At 45.4% G+C, this 16,846-nt stretch overlaps 1 protein-coding gene across 3 annotated transcripts in view; it reads right to left on the bottom strand.

Annotated features, from left to right (window-relative positions):
• Positions 1-4,137: 4,137 nt before the first annotated feature.
• Positions 4,138-16,846, bottom strand: part of NUDT17 (nudix hydrolase 17) — a 556,736-nt gene continuing 544,027 nt past the window's right edge. For 2 of the 3 annotated variants that reach the window (XM_069652793.1, XM_069652794.1), the window contains one exon: positions 4,138-4,489. In XM_069652793.1, the coding sequence (XP_069508894.1) occupies positions 4,330-4,489 (160 nt within the window). In that variant the 3' untranslated portion in view covers positions 4,138-4,329. The remainder of the gene's footprint in view (positions 4,490-16,846) is intronic. The other variant, XM_069652795.1, reaches the window with a different exon arrangement.

The raw sequence follows: 16,846 nt of genomic DNA, 5'->3' as shown, positions 1-16,846 counted from the left end.
TTTGCGGTCCAGAACTATCGTCACCGAGGTGCCCCGCTCGCCTCTTCCTTGCAGGACGCCAACACTCTGTCGTCGACGAGCACCGCTATGAACGAAACTGCCACTTCACTACCGTAGTTCAACCTGTTCGCCCTCGGACGTTCGACGACCCGTGACTCCTGCCTTAAAGGGAGGGCACTCAAGAGGGGCTGTTGATTCCCCGACACCGAACGCCGAGTTCCTCAACGCCTCTCGACGATCCGTGGCTCCTGCTGTAAAGGGAGTCACTCAAGAAGGATCGGTCGACGCAGGTACATTGGGGGGGTAAAACTTTAATAGGAGGAAATAAGACTTTTGAACAATATATGGACCGGGCTTGTGCTATATATCTTTATTTTACAGGTTGCCCAAGTGGGGGGATCTCCACACAGAACTGTGTCTAGGTAACGGGGTCAGCATTCTGCCTATTGTTTCACCCATTTTACGTTCCTTCCTATCTCTATTGCTGGTGTCCTCGTTATTGATCTGTGTGACATTTGAACCGTACAGTTGATGCACTTTAATGAGATTCGATAACATTTAGAATTGTATATATTTATCACTGTTGATTTCCGAGTACAAAGTGCGTTATTGTGATCGTGTACATACCTATGAATATTAATTATATAAAGACTCTGTTTTCAGTAATACAGTGTGTGGACATTCCTTTGTGGGGGTTCAGGGATTACACTGTACTTAAGAACCAGCCTGCATCACCTCCTGAGAAGCTAGGCCTTGTTTGCTCGTCCATTGCTACCTTATAGAGAATCTTGGCTGGGGTCCTCTGTGCCTCTCCTCTACCATATAGAGAGCAGAAGTACAGACACCCCCTACCAGTCTTTACAGTGTGTTCCACAGTTGTGAATCTTTGGTGGTGTTCAGTTGGGTTTGTTCTCTCTGGCCTTACTTTCTTTTGCTTCAATTAGTTTTCGCTGCATTTTGAGTTATTTGGCGGTCCCCTGTGAGGGTTGGTGTCAGGGGTTGTTTCTCCCTTTAAATTTCTTTTTATTTTGTTAGTTTGGGTTGTCACGGTTGCATTCTTGCATTTCCTTTGGGTTTCCAGTTGCCTTTGCAGGGGCGGTAGCCCTCGTGCAGTGCTTTGTTGGCTTGCTCAGTTTTTATTATGATTCTAGGGTTGCATGCGTTTTTCCGATTAGTTTTGTTTGGTTCGTTTTTGCAGAGTCAGTCCATCGTGCTTTAGTCCGGCTGTCTTGTGGTGTTGGATTAGGTGTGGGGGTTTGTCTGATAAAAGCTTGGGCGCTGTCTGGTGGGGAGGCTCTAGACGCAGTTATATTGTTAGGGCGATTCAGGTGCTGTCCCAATGTGGCACTCTCCGGGTGAGACTCAAGGCAACATAAACAATTCTCCGGGATGCGACACAGACAGTGTTCACAGCACCATCTCAGTATGGTAATATCTCGGTGTGGCAAGGGGCAATTCTTACAGTACTATCCCAAAACATAAACCAAATTCGCCCTAGATGTACAGCTATGCCTGCCAGAATGGTTGGCAATAGGTAATGGAAGTATGTGGTTGGGCCTTGATATCCTGCGTTTAAAAGATTACTCTTCACGTTCTTGTTTGCAGTGGGTTGCCTGCATTTTATTTTGTGTGATTTGAGTGGTCAGCTGACAGCTTTCAACTGCTCCGGGTCTTTATCAAGGCTAGTATGTGGGTTTTCACTAGCCAGTTGGTGGGTCTGTATTAGTAGTCTGCTTTCACTGCTTGTCCTGTTGGATGGCTTGGATATCAGCCCGGTTGGGTATTGGGTCTGGCCTGTTGGCCTGATGAGGCTCTTAATAGTTCGTCTGGATAGTCACACAACAGGAAGAAGTGAAATCTGACTACTCATACAGACCCACCAACTACGATATGATGTGTCATTTATAACACGCCTGTACACAAGTGTTTCTTGTATATAAACTGTCTCGCACGGACACAGAATGGCATATACCATGCCCGCTGTTTTACAATTTGAGAATGGCTCCAGGTGTCATTGGTCAAATGTTGCTGTCTTCATTGCAAATGTACAAACGCTACACAGCCATTGGCCTTGTATCGTGGGCAGGCCCCTTATTTCGGGTAACGTTGAATCTTTAGATCTTTCCAGTCTCGTGGCATGTGTTAACGACTGAGGTAGATTATCCTTCTAAAGAGCAAAAAGTGGATGTTTCGAAGCTAGAATCCTCCAATTGTAAAACATGCTAATTTTTCAAAATGTGCTTTTTAATAGCTGTTGTGACACCCCGTCAAAAAAAGAGCAAAGCAGATTACTTTGAAACCATAACACAAATACAAACCTCTGAGCCTGTATACCCTCTGTGATTATTATTTTGTTGTTGGGGGAATGATATTCTTGCTTCTCGCTGCTCTTAGACCCTAATGAAATCGGAATTTTCATAGCAAGGTGCAAGAATAGGACAATCCATTCTGTAAATTCTTGCATTTTAGCTACGTCCTAGTTTGTGAGAAATTGAAATAAATTGTAATTTGTAGCACCTGGAATTTCCTTTGAGTCATGTTTGGCCATTTTATCTACTCACTCCCACCCTCCCCCCTCTCCAAAAGGTAGATCAGGAAATATTAAACCGTCTGGATCATAAATTTGTGATCTATAACTTGTGCCCCAAGCCATTGTTGCATTTCATTTCGCTGTCTTCCATGAACAGGATTTTCTATTTAGTATGGTCTGGACTGGAAAACCTGAAAATGTATTCTTCTTAAGATACATGTTTTTTTCTTTGCTGTTACAAACTGCTAAGAAATTACCGGTTAACCAAAGGAAAGGCTAACTATACAGGTTTGGCTATTTATTGCTGCTACACGGTTTGGAATTCTGGTTATTAGAACATTTTGAGCATGGGAACATCTCTGTTCCTGTCATCTCGAGCTATCCGAGTGCCTCTACTGTACGAAGTGCCCCCTGCATCCAATCCAAGTACACATCCTGAGGGCCCTAATTGAATGTACTGGATGGGTTACTTGGACCAGTACACGGAAACACGCCAGCAATGCCCTTCAGTGAACATCCATGTGTGTTTAAAGGCTTGGGTGCCTTTCACCCAAGCGCCATTTATTACACTAGCCCAAGGACCCCTTCTACCTCCACTCTGCAGCACTGCGTTCAAATCCTAATGATGCATAATACACTGCATTCCAGACCTATCTCAACAGCAGACATTGTCGGGTGGAGGTTTTGAGGGGGACAAGAGTAATGGTGCACTTAGTCTGCGTTTTCTAGTTCTGCTGTCTCTCTTACCCAAAAACGTAAACACAAGACCACAAGCACATTAAACTGTTGACATTTGTTTAAGTAGAAATGTACTAACTTAAAAACATTAATACTGCCACAAGGCCTGCAATCAACATACACAATGTATGGTCCGGTAACTGCGTGCTAAATACCGCAGACTTTGCCGTAGTTATTGCTTCGTGCCCAAGACCAATACAAAGCTTAATGAATGTGATAACCCATCCAAGCGTGTGCTCCATTTTGCATCGTCTCACCTACCAAGATACTGTCAATTCTGCTTTTTAAGTTCTATTTCTTTTTTACTTGTAGTTGTGCAATGAATGATCCCATATTACTCCAATAATCACTCTTAACATTTCAATCAGCATTTCATAACACAACCATGCCCTTTTTCTACCACATTGCCAAAGCACCCATGAGAATCTTTAAAGTGTTACAAAGAAGCCAGTTTGTCCCTGAATTATGTACGTGCTGTGATTGAGGTGTACTTTCAGTTCTCAAAAATATTTCTAAGTATCAATTTAACTTCATGTTTTCCTCCCTCTGTGCAAAGTGGGTCTATCGGTACATGTCACGGCACACAACTATTCGGAGACTCCAACTTGCACCACTTTCTTGTGCAAAGCTTGCGGGTGAAATCATCTGCAAGGGTATGCAAAATTCACATCTAATAAAAGGATCTCTGATGCGGGGGTAAGATTGTGACTTCACGGAAACCATGCACCAGATCTCCAATCCAGATTTTCATTTAGGAAGCCCATTCATTGTTCCAGCTTGTGTTGGTTCACTCCAATTGGAGAAATATGAAGTAGCATTTTACCGGGACTGCAAACATGGAACCATAGGTTACTCCTAAGACAAACTGGTTTCCAGGCATTCACATTTTATTTATGAACCTTGTATAGGTCTATGGCACAACATTGGTATTGGACTTGCAAAAATATAGGACATGCTTTCAAAACAAGCCTAGCTAGCTTTGGCTGAGGGTCATGAGCAGCCATGTTGGCTTATGTGAGCTGTAACACTTGAAGGTCATCGCAACTTTTCTGGAATCGGGGTCACTTGGCCTGCAACACGGTTTTGAACCAGAGCTGCAGTGCGAATTTAGTCCCTGTGCTGACCCTCTCCACATCCACCCCCTCGCTGGGCATGGCACGGAGGAACGCCGAAGAGGGGAGATCCTTCTGAACCAGAGATCCGTTGCACAGCTCAGTGGCCCTGTGGATGGAAAGCAAAGTTAGCGCATTAGTCAATGTATTGCTTATACAGGCAAAGAAGAGGGAATGAGGGGTTACAATTTGTGAGGCCAGCAGTCCACTGTTAACGATGTGCAGAAAGCCTGTACTCCAACATGGGCTCTTACTCAGATCTATATAACGGCTGACATGCCATCTGCTGACGGCTAACAAAATTCTCTTTAACCTCTAACCATAATACAAAGGACGTGTCTGCTGCTTTTGGACGATAGATGCATGCACATACTTCAGAATAGATTGCTGTCTGTCACACCAACAATGGGGCAATGGCATGAAAAGAAACATTTACTGCAATCTGCGTGTGGCTCCAAGTCAGAACTGGTCAACTAACGCTGTATTTGATTCTGTCTGTGGGGGTTAAGTTGTAAAGTTCTACATTTTATAAATCGCAAATTATTATTATTATTTAAAAAAAAAAGAACTGCTCGGTACAAATATGCTTCTGATCGATTGTTGCGCGTACAAATGAAGTAGTATCACGTTGCAGTTAGCAATTTAAAAGCTTCAAATTTAAAAGCTTCAAATCATGAATAATGATCGTTTTTTTAGCACTTTTCTGCATCTTGACTGACCTGCCACCCCCCCCCCCAACAGGTAGGTGGGTTCATCGATGAGTCATGTGAGGAGACAACGAGACATTAACGAGCACACACACAAAAAGAATTCGAGTCAATCTGCTTGTTATGATCTGCACACCCTTATCGCAGCTACATATCAGCCATGACTCACTGGTACGTATCTCACTGCATCTCAATGGAAGATGGCCGTATGCATCCCAGGGCACGGCCACCCACCTGCATACATCTGCCACCTACCTGCATACATCTGCAACAGCCCAATACTCAAGCCCATAGTGCACATCACCTCTGCCACTAGAATGGAGCGAAGTCCCACATTAAAATTCAGTCTAGCTGGGCACATAAACAGGCATCTTGACTGGCATACTCTCCTGACAACCTATCACAGCACCCTTCCACTAGCCACATCTCCATGTGTCACTAGCAGGGACTTAGCCACCCCTACCTACAGTCGCACTTGCTTAAATGCACACACTCACTCTAAAATCCTCTTATCAATTCTCATACCCCAGACTTCGGTCCTTAAAGGGTGTTAACCCATAGTGTTTTGAGGCCATACCCAGGGCATTAGGTGCTACACAAGTGACATATAATATAACTTTGAACCTGGTTGATGCTGTGTATAAGTCGCCATCCAGTGGTTGGTCTGGAAAATTACAGGTTCATTTTTAAAAGCTTAAACTACCAAGATGGGAAGTCTTGCTTCGTTTTTTTGATATTGGTTACATAAAACCTCATAACGCAGAGGAGGATGGGAGTTTACCCTGAAAAATTAAGGTCATTTTTTCCCGCATAATTATTTGGCAAGTTTTCGTGGCCGTTCAGGTCTTGTGGGAACTGAGATTTCCGTGCAAAGCAGCCAGTAAGTAGTCCACACTTAGGAACTGTGAAACTGCCCTGTCTTTTGGATTCCTTGGTTCAAGTACAAGATTAAGGAATGTGAAAGGGCCAGCTATGAGAAGCGTGCACCACTGTGCCGCTGCTTCAGAGGCCATTTAAATTGCACTCTTTGTAGGCTTCAACAATATAGCACTGGTTGAACTTTACCTGTGCTGTTGTGCATCACCTATACACGAGGCAATGGGAGGCCGAGATAAAGTTGCCCAAAAGCGAGGGGGTGTTGACCCAGGGGTTGTGAGAGCATCGCTAACATAAAACGGACTTTAACATGCACTTTTTGTTGCATCAACTTAAGGTTAAAGTCCTATTAGTGCCCTTCAAGAAAGTTCAGTTGTGGTAGATGACACCTGCTAGAGGTGTGGCAAGGTTTCTGAGTCCTTGGTGCATATGCTTAGTGAATGTAATAAGATTGCTGGGTTCTACGGAAAAAAATGGGCCGGCATGGAGCTCAGTATTGGGCGTGAACTCCCAAGAACCCCTTTCTGTTTGATCTAAGCAGTGCATGTATATAGGGGCTTGATTGCTGAAAAAAAGAGACTTAAAGTTTGGAAGTCTGATAGAAAACCTTGCTGTGATGAGTGGTTAGGGGCCTGGTCCTTCTCGCTACCAAAGAAAAAGTTGCTTTCCAGAAAAGAAGGAAAATACTAGGCTAATTGGAAGGCTTTCAATGATCTGTGTTTTTTTTATTATGTATTTTTTTTTTAGTTTTCCATAACTTCACAATATCACTTTTGTTCCTTAAACAATCCCCAACCCCTGCCCCCAGTGTAAGATGCCAGTCTCTAGGATATGTCTATTGCTTAATGAATAATGTCCATTATTCTGATGTTGTGTGGGCACAATTGTTGCAGGTAGCCACTCTGTTAATAGGTGCCCCCATTCTCTTGTAAAGGCCTTTTGGGCGCCTTGCAACTTAAAGGTTACCCATTCTAGGGATACAAAGTTCCAAACTTTTTGCAGCCATTCATAGATCGTAGGTGCCGTTGTTTTCTTCCATTGTTGAGCTATCACTAGCCAAGCTGCTATTACTAAAATCATGAAGCACTTTTTCTGTGACCTTGTGAGGCCCCCCCCCCCCCCCCCCCGGGGCTGGGTTTCTACATACCTGCCATCCAGACCCTTTCCTTTAGATGCTCGGAGCCTGCTACCACCTTGCCCGCCTGTTCCTCACCCTGTCCCAAAATTGCTGTATCTCCGGGCAGCACCACCATATATGCTTCCAGTCCCCACCCCCGCCAGCACTTGTCTGACGTCATGGGGAACATTGCGTGAAGCCTCTCTGGTGTTTAGTGCCATTGGAGTAACACTTTTTGCCACATCTCTCTTACTTGTATTGAGCGTGTCAGTTTTGGGATTTTATTTATTTTATTTTATTTATTTGCATTTTTAAAGCGCTCACACAGCCCGGGGGCATTGAGGCGCTGTTACAGGAATATGTCTTAGTTGTGTATTTATAATGCGCTTAATACCCAGACGTTTCTAAGCACGGACCCGGGGATCGAACCTGTGTTGCTTCGTGTCGTCTTGTTTCCAAGGTGAGCACGTTGCCGCTGAGCTATCCTGCCGGGACGGTATAATTCCCCATATATACTCCCATTGTTTCCCGGTAATCTTTTCTCCCAGCGTCTTTTCCCATTTCACCACATAGTTCCACCTTATCTCCTCCGCCTGTGTGTTTAAAAATCTATAGAGGTGTGTGACCAGCTTCCCCGAGCCCGTGCTTGTCGTCATATATTGCTCGAAGGGTGTTAGCTGTCTTGTGGCTACCAGCCTTGTATGTGGGGACATGAGCCAGTGCTTAAGTTGAGTGTGCTTATAGATGTCCTTGTTCGTTAGCCCCAGGGTCTGCTTGCATTCTTGAAATGTCATTATGTTTTGCCCCTGGTACATGTATCTTAATCATCCTGCAACCTGCTTTTGACAATTTTTTTATATGTTGCTATGTCCATCCCCGGTTGGAATTCTGGATTCTCAAAACATCGGGAGGAAGGGGTAGGGAGGGCTGAGTTGACAATGCTCCTCTCTTGATGGCTGCGTCCCATACTGCCGCACCCACTCCCACCACCTCACTGATCTTAGTGTTAGGGTGTCTGAATTGTTCCTTTAACCATAGCAGCCCTGAAAGTGGGGATACCGCCACCGCCCTGTCCTGTTTTTCCCATATGTGTTGTGGGGTCTCCGCTACCCATTCCTTACTACCCACAGGGTGCTGTCTCGTAGTACCTACGGAAATGGGGGAATGCCAGACCTCCCTGATTTCTTTGCGCCGTCAGCATGGGCATCGCAATTCTTGGTGGTTTGCATTGCCATATATAGGTCTTTATTATTTTATTCAGCGTTTTAAAGAACACATTTGGTATTCGAATCGGCAGGGCCTGGAAGTGGTATAATAGTTTAGGTAAAACCACCATTTTAGTTGCTACAATAGCCCCCACCAGGATATCATTAGTGGGTTCCATTTCAAGTTTACTGAAGGTACCAGTGTTACCCCCAAATAAGTTATCCTGGCTTTCGCCATTCGTAAATGTAAATTCTGGGTCAATCACTCTATTGAGTTGTGGTTTGCTGTTAAGTTTAGTACTTCAGTTTGTTGTCTATTGATCTTGAGACCTGAGATTCCCCTGAACCTTTCTAATTCATTCATAAGCGCTGGTAAGGAGCTTTCAAGGTTTGTCAGTGCTACCAGCATGTCGCCTGCGAAGGCCATCGTTTTGTGCTCTAGACCAGCCATTTTTATCCCCTTTGCCCCATCCGCCTCTCTGATCTTGGCCAATAGTGGCTCCAAGAAGATTACATATAATAATGGCGATAGTGGGCACTCTTGTTTTGTTCCCCTCCCAGGTTCACTGGGCCCGAGAGTATTCCATTTAGGGCCAATTGCATCTGAGGCCAGCAATAGTTGGCTTTTACCATTTTCGGGAAGTTTTGACCAAAACCCATTTGTTCCATAGTGTGGAATAGTTGTGTCCACTCCACCCTGTCGAACCCTTTCTCTGCGTCCAGTGAGACTAGTATAGCCGGTGTTCATGTCAATTCCATTTTTTCTACCAGGTGGCAGAATCTACGCGTGCTGTCAAATGTCTGCCTTTTCGGTATGAACCCGGATTGGTCTTGTACTATAAGTGATGGGAGTAGGTGTTTGATTCTCTCGGCCAGTACCTTTGTATATAGCTTTGCATCTAAGTTTAGAAGCGCTATTGGGCATTATGATCCCGGGAGTTCCAAATGTTTACCCTTCTCGGGGAAAACTACCAATTTTGCCTCATTCATTGTTCGGGTAATATTACCTTGTATTATAAATGTGTTGTATAGCTTGGTTGATCTTGGGGCCAGAATATTCGAGAATGTTTTGTACAAACTGTCTGGGTAGCTGTCTAGACCCGGTGCTTTGTTCCTCAGTAAGTTTTTGTATTGCTTTCATCACTTCCTTCACCATTATGTCTCCTTTTCCTCTTCTGAGTTCCGGGGGAGGGTGAGGTTCTCTAAATATTCGTCCTGACTTGCCCCAAGGGGGTTGTCTGGTGTGTGTACTGTTTGATAGCATTCCCTAAAGATCTCCCCCAAGTCCTCAACTTTAGTCTTTTCCTGACCCGTTTAGTCCTGGAGTTTCATTATTGTTCTATTCTTTTCCCTAGTCTTCAGGTGCCTTGCGAGGAGTTTATCTGCCCTATTTGCTCTTACATAGTACCAATGCTTCAAATATAAAAGGGATTTCTCTGCCAGTTTGCTGCGTAGGCCACTTAATTGGTCCTGTATTTGTCTCAGTGCTAATCGCAGTTTCTAACTTGGTTTCTTGCATATTTCTCTTTGGATCTCTCTTAATTTCCCTTCTAGTTCTTCCTCCCATCTGCGTTTGTTTGTCCCTCCCCGCTTTTAAAGCTATCAGGTCCCCCCTTAACATTGCTTTAAAGGCGTTCCAGACTAAGCTCAGTGGCGTTTTTTTCATGTTGTTGTCAGTAGATTCCATAAGGGACAAGATCGAACAATATTTCTCTATTACTGTATCATGCAGGAGTTCCACTAGAAATGTCCACTTCCATAATCCCCCTTTAATGTGTCCCAAGTCAAATGCTGCTATAATTGAGGTGTGATCCGATATGGATGCCTATGTCTATCTCCCTTACTTTGCCCACCCGCCCCGTGGAAGCCCACATATAATCTATTCTCAATTGTGAGGTGTGGACATGAGAGTAGTGGGTGAATCCTTGTGCCTGTCCCCTATCCGATCACCATATATCATGAAGAACTAATATATCTATTTTCTGTTTCAACGCCTTTGATGGGCCCTGAGTTCCTGAGCGTTTAGTGTTGCTCCTATCCAACTGTGTCCCCCAAGTGAAGTTAAAATCCCCTGCTAAAACCACCTTGCCCTTGGCGAACACATCCAAGGTTGAGAGAGGCCCTTCAGGAACCCGTCTTATCCCATATTCGGAGCATATATCGTGGCTAGAGTAATTTTTCTGTTCCCATATGTTATGTTCAGGAAGAGGTAGCGACCTCCTGCATCTGCTGATGTCCCCTGCACCTGTATTCTCCTTCTGTCCTGTACAGCAATCATTACCCAACCTTTTCTCCCCTGCGTTTGCTTGATATATATTTGAGCACCCTCTTGTCTTCAGGTGCCGCTTATCTGTTTTTTTGATGCGTCTCTTGATACATTATTATGCCCGCTGTTCAACTTTTTTCCTTTAGGCCCATCACATTATACAATAATATTTTTAGTGGTGCCATCTTATCTTCCTGGTACACTTGTTGCGTCTGTTTTCTCAGTCCTGGATGTACACCCCCCCCCCTTCTCTCTCTCCATCCGAAACTCCCCCCTAACCCAAAGTCCCCCCACTTCGCCCCTCCACACCCTGAGGAGGTCCCAGGATCCTATGACCGCTCGGAAGAGATGTCCGCCGCTCCTGGCCCTCTGACCTCCCAGAGTAATCATTGCAGGGAATTCTAAACTCCACTAAGAGATCCATTGACCGTGGGCCACTAGCTCCTTCTGACGGTATCGATCATTATCCCCACACAGGGGTCCACCTTATGTCAAACCAAACCCTTTCTTACTTGTCCACCCTGTACTTCTATGTTCTCCATCTCCTGCCTTTCCACCCCTTCACTTCCTTTTGGCCGTTCTGCGGTTGCTTGTGACCATCTTGCATTCCCAAAGTTTCCTGCAGGTTTTGTTTCCTCTCCTTTGTCCTTTGCTTGTCCCTTGTCTCCTTGTAGGTTCAAAATTAGCTCTCCCTCTTCACATGTGGCAATTCTATGTTGATGTCGTTCCCATGTCACGAGCAGTCCAAAGGGGAATGTCCATTTGTACCTCGTTTGCTTAGATGTTAGGAATCTCACTATTGGGCCCATCTGCCTTCTCTTTTGTAGTTGGCCTGTGCTAGGTCCTGATAGAGTGGCACCTCTTCTCTTGTGATTCTGACCTGACCCGCCAGTCTCGCTTTCCACTCTCTTTTTGCTCGTATTAGGTGATCGCTACCAGAAAATCTCGGGGATGTGCCCCTGGTTCTCCCATTCTGCAAGGGCCTACTCTATAAATCCATTTGATTTGGACCATCGCCGTTGAGTCATCGGCCAGGACCTCTGCGAAGATCTGTTGTGTCGTGTTTTTCAAGTCTTTGTGCTTAACTTTTTCAGAGAGGTTATTGATTCTGACATTGGACCTCCGTGATCAATTCTCCAGGTCCTCGGATTGTATCGCAAAGTTGTGCGCCAGATGTTCCAGTGCTTCTTCGGGTTTGTTTAGAGTCCTCTTACATCTCCTGGACGGCCCTTTCTACTGTGTCCGTACTTTCCTCCAGTTTGGCAAAGTCCAGATTTAGTTCCTGTACAGACTGTTTCATCTCTTCTTTCAAAGTTTCAAACTGCGTTTGAAAGGAGGCCATAAAATGTTCCTGGAACTCCTTGAACAAGCTCTGCATGTCCTCCTTGCGGATTGCCATTGCTTCTTCTGTGCTGGTTTTCTGATGTTTTCGGGCCCTTAATGTTCCCTCCACCTCTTGGGCTTGTCGCCGCCTCTGCGCCCCACAGTTGTTTAATGCTCGCAGTGTATTTCACCTGGAAGTTTTTTGGGTTCACCGCAACTGCAGTTTTACCCCTTGTTTTGGACATGTGGTTCGAGAGGTCTGCCGCTCCTCGAGTTATCTCTAGCTTTTGCTAGGCCTTCGTAGCCTTTCTTGTGGCTTCCTCTCTGTCATGTCTACCTTCTGTGTAGGTGCTTGTCCTCACTGGGACCTAGCGTTTCTCTCCAGGCTCCCTGTTCCTTTTTGTGGCAGCTTCCCCTGCCTTCAAATGTCCTGCTAACCACTCCCCCATGTCTTGGTGTTGCCACGAGATGCCCTCTAAATTTGAGCTGGCCGGCACTGGTTTCCCTTGCGCTGATCTATAAGTATAGCCGGGTTACAACCTTCCTTGGTTAAGTGTTGCGTTCTTTGGGGAGGGGGCGGGCCTCTTGCTGCCTGCTTACCTGATGTTCCTGTCCCCCCCCCCGACATGCCTCTGCTTGCAGCCAGGGACTGCTCTTTCTCCGTGATAGTGAGACTTCCTGCTAATATCCACCTTTTGCTTCCGTGCTTGGCTGCCCGTGTAGCCTGCATCTTGCCTGCTTATTCTTAATAACTGTCTCACTGGCGTGCCTGTGGATGTGCTCAATAGTCTGCGCCTCCCCAGCGAAGGGATCACCCCTTTTGTGTTTTGATTGTGCGTTTCAATGCTGGGCGAGCCGTTTCTCCCTCTGGGTCCTCGTCCTCCGTGGCAATCACTTCCTGGATGTTGGGTCGAGTCGCCGTCTCACTCCTGCTGTCCCCGATCCCACTGCTGCTGTCCTCCCCGGCACTGTTGGGCATGCCTTGCTGCTTAAGTGCATGGGGCGGACCCGTCCCTCACTGCGGTCCGCACGGCTGTTTCATTGTTTAGGTCTTCCCACCCCCGCTGATTTTGCAGGTGCGATGGGTGTGCCTGGGGCCTGCCTTTCCTTTTTCGGTGCAATGCTCTGTCGATGCTTGTTGTTCACCTTATTTTGCGGCCCAGTGGGGAGAGAGACTCCTACATACGTCCTCTTCCCCTGGTGGCCATCTTGGATCCTCCATGATCTGTGTTTATAACTTGCAATATCCCGGGTCAACATCCTCACCCTTTTGCTCCTCCCCCTGCTTGCTCTGCAACTTTCCTATACCCTCTTGTCTGTTTCCTGGTTGTTGATGTTCCCTTGTATGCGTGTCCACTGATGGCTATTTTTCTCCTTATGTGTCGCAAGAAGGTACTACAACTAGCTGCAGCCCAAGAGTTGTGGTGCAGTTTGTAATAAATCAGACGATAAACAGATTGCAGCCCACCTTGGGGCTTCTAGGATGCTATGGTATATTTCTAATGAATGGTGACCATGTGATGTGGTTTGGTAATGAGCTATGGTTTTGTCCTTGCTTGCTGATGAAGTCCTGCAGATATTTATGTTCAGTTCTTTTGTAAAATTGCATTTAATGAAAATAATTACAATAACAAAAAAAATCCTTTCTTTAACCACACCGAGAAGAGATTGAAATTAAAATTGGAGAACCTCTAGCAAGCACTGTGTGGGTGAGTATGGCAACATTAATCCTGTCACCACCTTGTATTATATAGCAAGATACTTTCCTAATGTTTCGTTATTTTAGGGCAGGACCACTGAACGTGAAGGAAAGTGCCTCAACAGCCTTGGCAGCATAGGCCTGTCTTATCTGAAGTAAAATATTTAGTGTGATCTGCAGTCGAGGACCACCTAGTGGGGATTCTATAGGTGTGTGGCATATGCTGCATGCTAATAGATAATCGATTAGTTGATTTCCATATCTGTGCCTAGTCATGATCATCTAATGTAAGGCTTAAATTGTTCTGCCAATTATCAATGCATTTGTTAAGCCTTTCACTAGCAGCGGTTTATCGTTCTGACAAATCAACTTTAGTCATGTACATAGTGAAGACCAGTTTTTCAAATCTCGTTAAGAGATGCGTGGCCCTTCTCGAACTGCCTTCTTCCTAACCCAATGACGATTCTGGTCGTTTTGAAGTTTCTTGTACTAGCTCAGCCCAAAGTTCACCTTACATTCCTCAAATGATTTTATTCTGACTTCTCTGATCATATGCACACTTCTCCAGCTGCAAAAAATGTATATGGTGGGGTGAAACATGGATTAGTGTGTAGGTGTTCATGGTCCTGGCATTGTAGCCAGTTTTTTTTTGCTTAGTACAGGTATTATTCAAAAGTTGCACTGGAGTCCTCTGAGAGGAGAGTTCATGTCATTGCTAATGGCTCCGATTTAAAAAGCCAGATGGAGTACCCTAGTGAAAAACCAGTAACATTGGCCACTAAAGCCTTCCATTTTTAAGTGAGTTAGGATTTATCCAGTCCTTTAGTACACCTTGTAGGATGTGCTGATATTTACCTTTATTTGTGATGTGCGCCTGGGTACCCGGAGTCTTAAGGGTGCAACATACATACATGGAGGAAGAGGCAAGTACGCAGAACCAGGCAACCAACCAGAGGAGAACATCATGTCAATCATCTGAACAGCATTTTTGTATATTTTGGCATGCCAATTCTCACTAATCTCTTGATTTCTAAAGTGTGAAGTTTGAAATTCTCTGAATTGAGTCGCTCCAGGGAACAGCCATACATTTGCTTTGTAATTGCTTCAGGACAGTAGGAGGAATTACCACTGCTCGTTCCAAGAAATTCAAGCAAATATGGGCATCTTTACCGTGGCAATCCTACCAAACCAAGAAAAGCATAAGTTTCACCAACTTTAAAGATCGTTTCTCGTAGCCCAGTTGGGGGATAATTTGCTTGATATAAGTGTTGATTCTTTGCTGCCACATGCACGCCAAGTTGGGTATGTTGTACAACAATGGGATTTTTGGCATGTAGCTGCAGGGCTTCCTCAGTAGTGTTAAATTAAGCTATTCACTCTTGTCTAGACTGATGTTAAGCCTGTTCCCCCCCTCCCTAGATTTCTCTAGCAGACGTAGTAGTGCACAAAGCAGTGGTGAGAGAGGGCACAGTTTTGTGCTGCGAGTAATCCAAGGGAGCAGTAAAAACAGCAAACAATGCTCCAGTAAACTAACCCCACACCCAGCCAAAACACCTCCCTTGTTGCTGAGGTAAGGCCACTTGATCTGGCTGGATGCCTTTCCTGCTACGAGGCTTATAAGAGCTGCTCATGTACATGTTTTGTGCACATTGTCCAGTATATTTAAAATCCTCCTTGTCAGTGTTCCAGTTAAGATTTTGAAGTGGGAGTACTTTACTCCCAATTTTATTAAAGTTGGGAGTAAAATGATTTTTAGAGAGTATTTAACTCTAAAACAGAAATATTTTAGTAATGAAATGTCTTTGCACATCGTTATTCATGCACTTTAAAAGATACATCTCTTAAGATCAGGCAGTAATAAGAGTATTTTCGTCCTGTGGAACTGTGCTACATATCCAAACGTATCCAAGAAACTGTGGGAGAAAGCAGAGAGATAGGCTCCTAAGTATCTGTTTCCTACTTTTTGTTGGGAGTATTCTGACTTCCTATTGATCTTTTTGGGGAGTATTTGCCTAGATCCCGCACCATCAGGGAACAAGAGCACAGGGTAACGCAATCTTTTATTGTGTACCTTAGGGCCAATATAGCATGGAGGGCCCAGCTGGACTCAGTCCTGGCACCTTTGGCGCCAGGCTCATGAATAAATGTGCAGTAGCACATTTTTATTTGGTGCAAGTACTTTGTTTTCCCTGCAGGGGCCTCCACGTGCATTCGGCCGGGCGTGACTGCCGGGGAGAGTAAGACTGCACGTGTAAGCATCCCTTAGGAGTGGCAGAGTGGGGCCAGTGAGTCAAGGCTAATGGGCGTGGCCAGAGCTAGGCTAAATAAGCCCGCTCAGCCCTAATGCACGCGCTTCGCGTTATTCTGCTATGGCAGTGAAACACTCACTGCCGCCTGAGCGCATCTTACCTTGCTTCCAGCTTCCAGCTTGAGCGCATCTTACCTTGATTCCAGCTACCAGCCGCAGCACTTACCTTGGAATCTGCTTTCTTCGGCACGCATCATCATTGACTCTGGCATTCATCATCCATCTCCAGACCTCCAGAAAGCAGCGCTCCAGCCCGACTTCGTGACACTAAGAGAAAGCCATCTGAAGACAGTGCCTGCAAGAGAAAAAGATAAAGACAAGGTTAGAATTCGCGAAGACATTACGTTTAAGGTCGCGCTTTGTCAAATCCTCCCGCTTAAACTTAAATCAACACTCACCTTCTGTCAGAGCATCGTGGACTCCATTCTCTTCCCATTTGGCCTCGCTTTATGCACCGCAACTACCGCTGGGTCGCATTTCATCTGTTGGGAGAAAGTGGAGGAGAGACATTATTAAAAGATACGGACTATAATCAAGAATCAACATCACAATATTTTAAAAGCCATAAGACACTTACCTTCAGGAGTGGTTCAGCCACAGCTGGTCTGGGCTGCCACACACATGTCAGTGAAGGAACCCGGTCCATCAAAAGCGCCCCTGCATTGAGAAGCAGGACGGAGAGCTCGTTATCATCAATCAACAGGTGAGACTATATGGGTCGGCGCATGCTCACCACATTCTGGGAAGAAGGGTTCGAGAGAGACAGCAGTTATATAGCAGCATTCTCACGATCTCTCATATCCACGCAAGAGCAGTGTCAACAATCAGCGCAGCCACATCATATGAGCAGGGGAAGAAGCCTGATAAGGGGAATCCACTTCCAGGGAGGGCTGCAACCGTGTCCCAACGTTCCTGCATAGACCAGGTGAGCGTAACAGTTGGGTATGTTGTACAACAATGGGATT

This window comes from Ambystoma mexicanum, chromosome 1p, assembly GCF_040938575.1.
Source record: "Ambystoma mexicanum isolate Mex_15411 chromosome 1p, UKY_AmexF1_1, whole genome shotgun sequence".
Taxonomy (NCBI): Eukaryota; Metazoa; Chordata; class Amphibia; order Caudata; family Ambystomatidae; genus Ambystoma; species Ambystoma mexicanum.
Note: the sequence above shows the minus strand (reverse complement) of the source record. Positions and strands in the feature narration are given on the sequence as shown.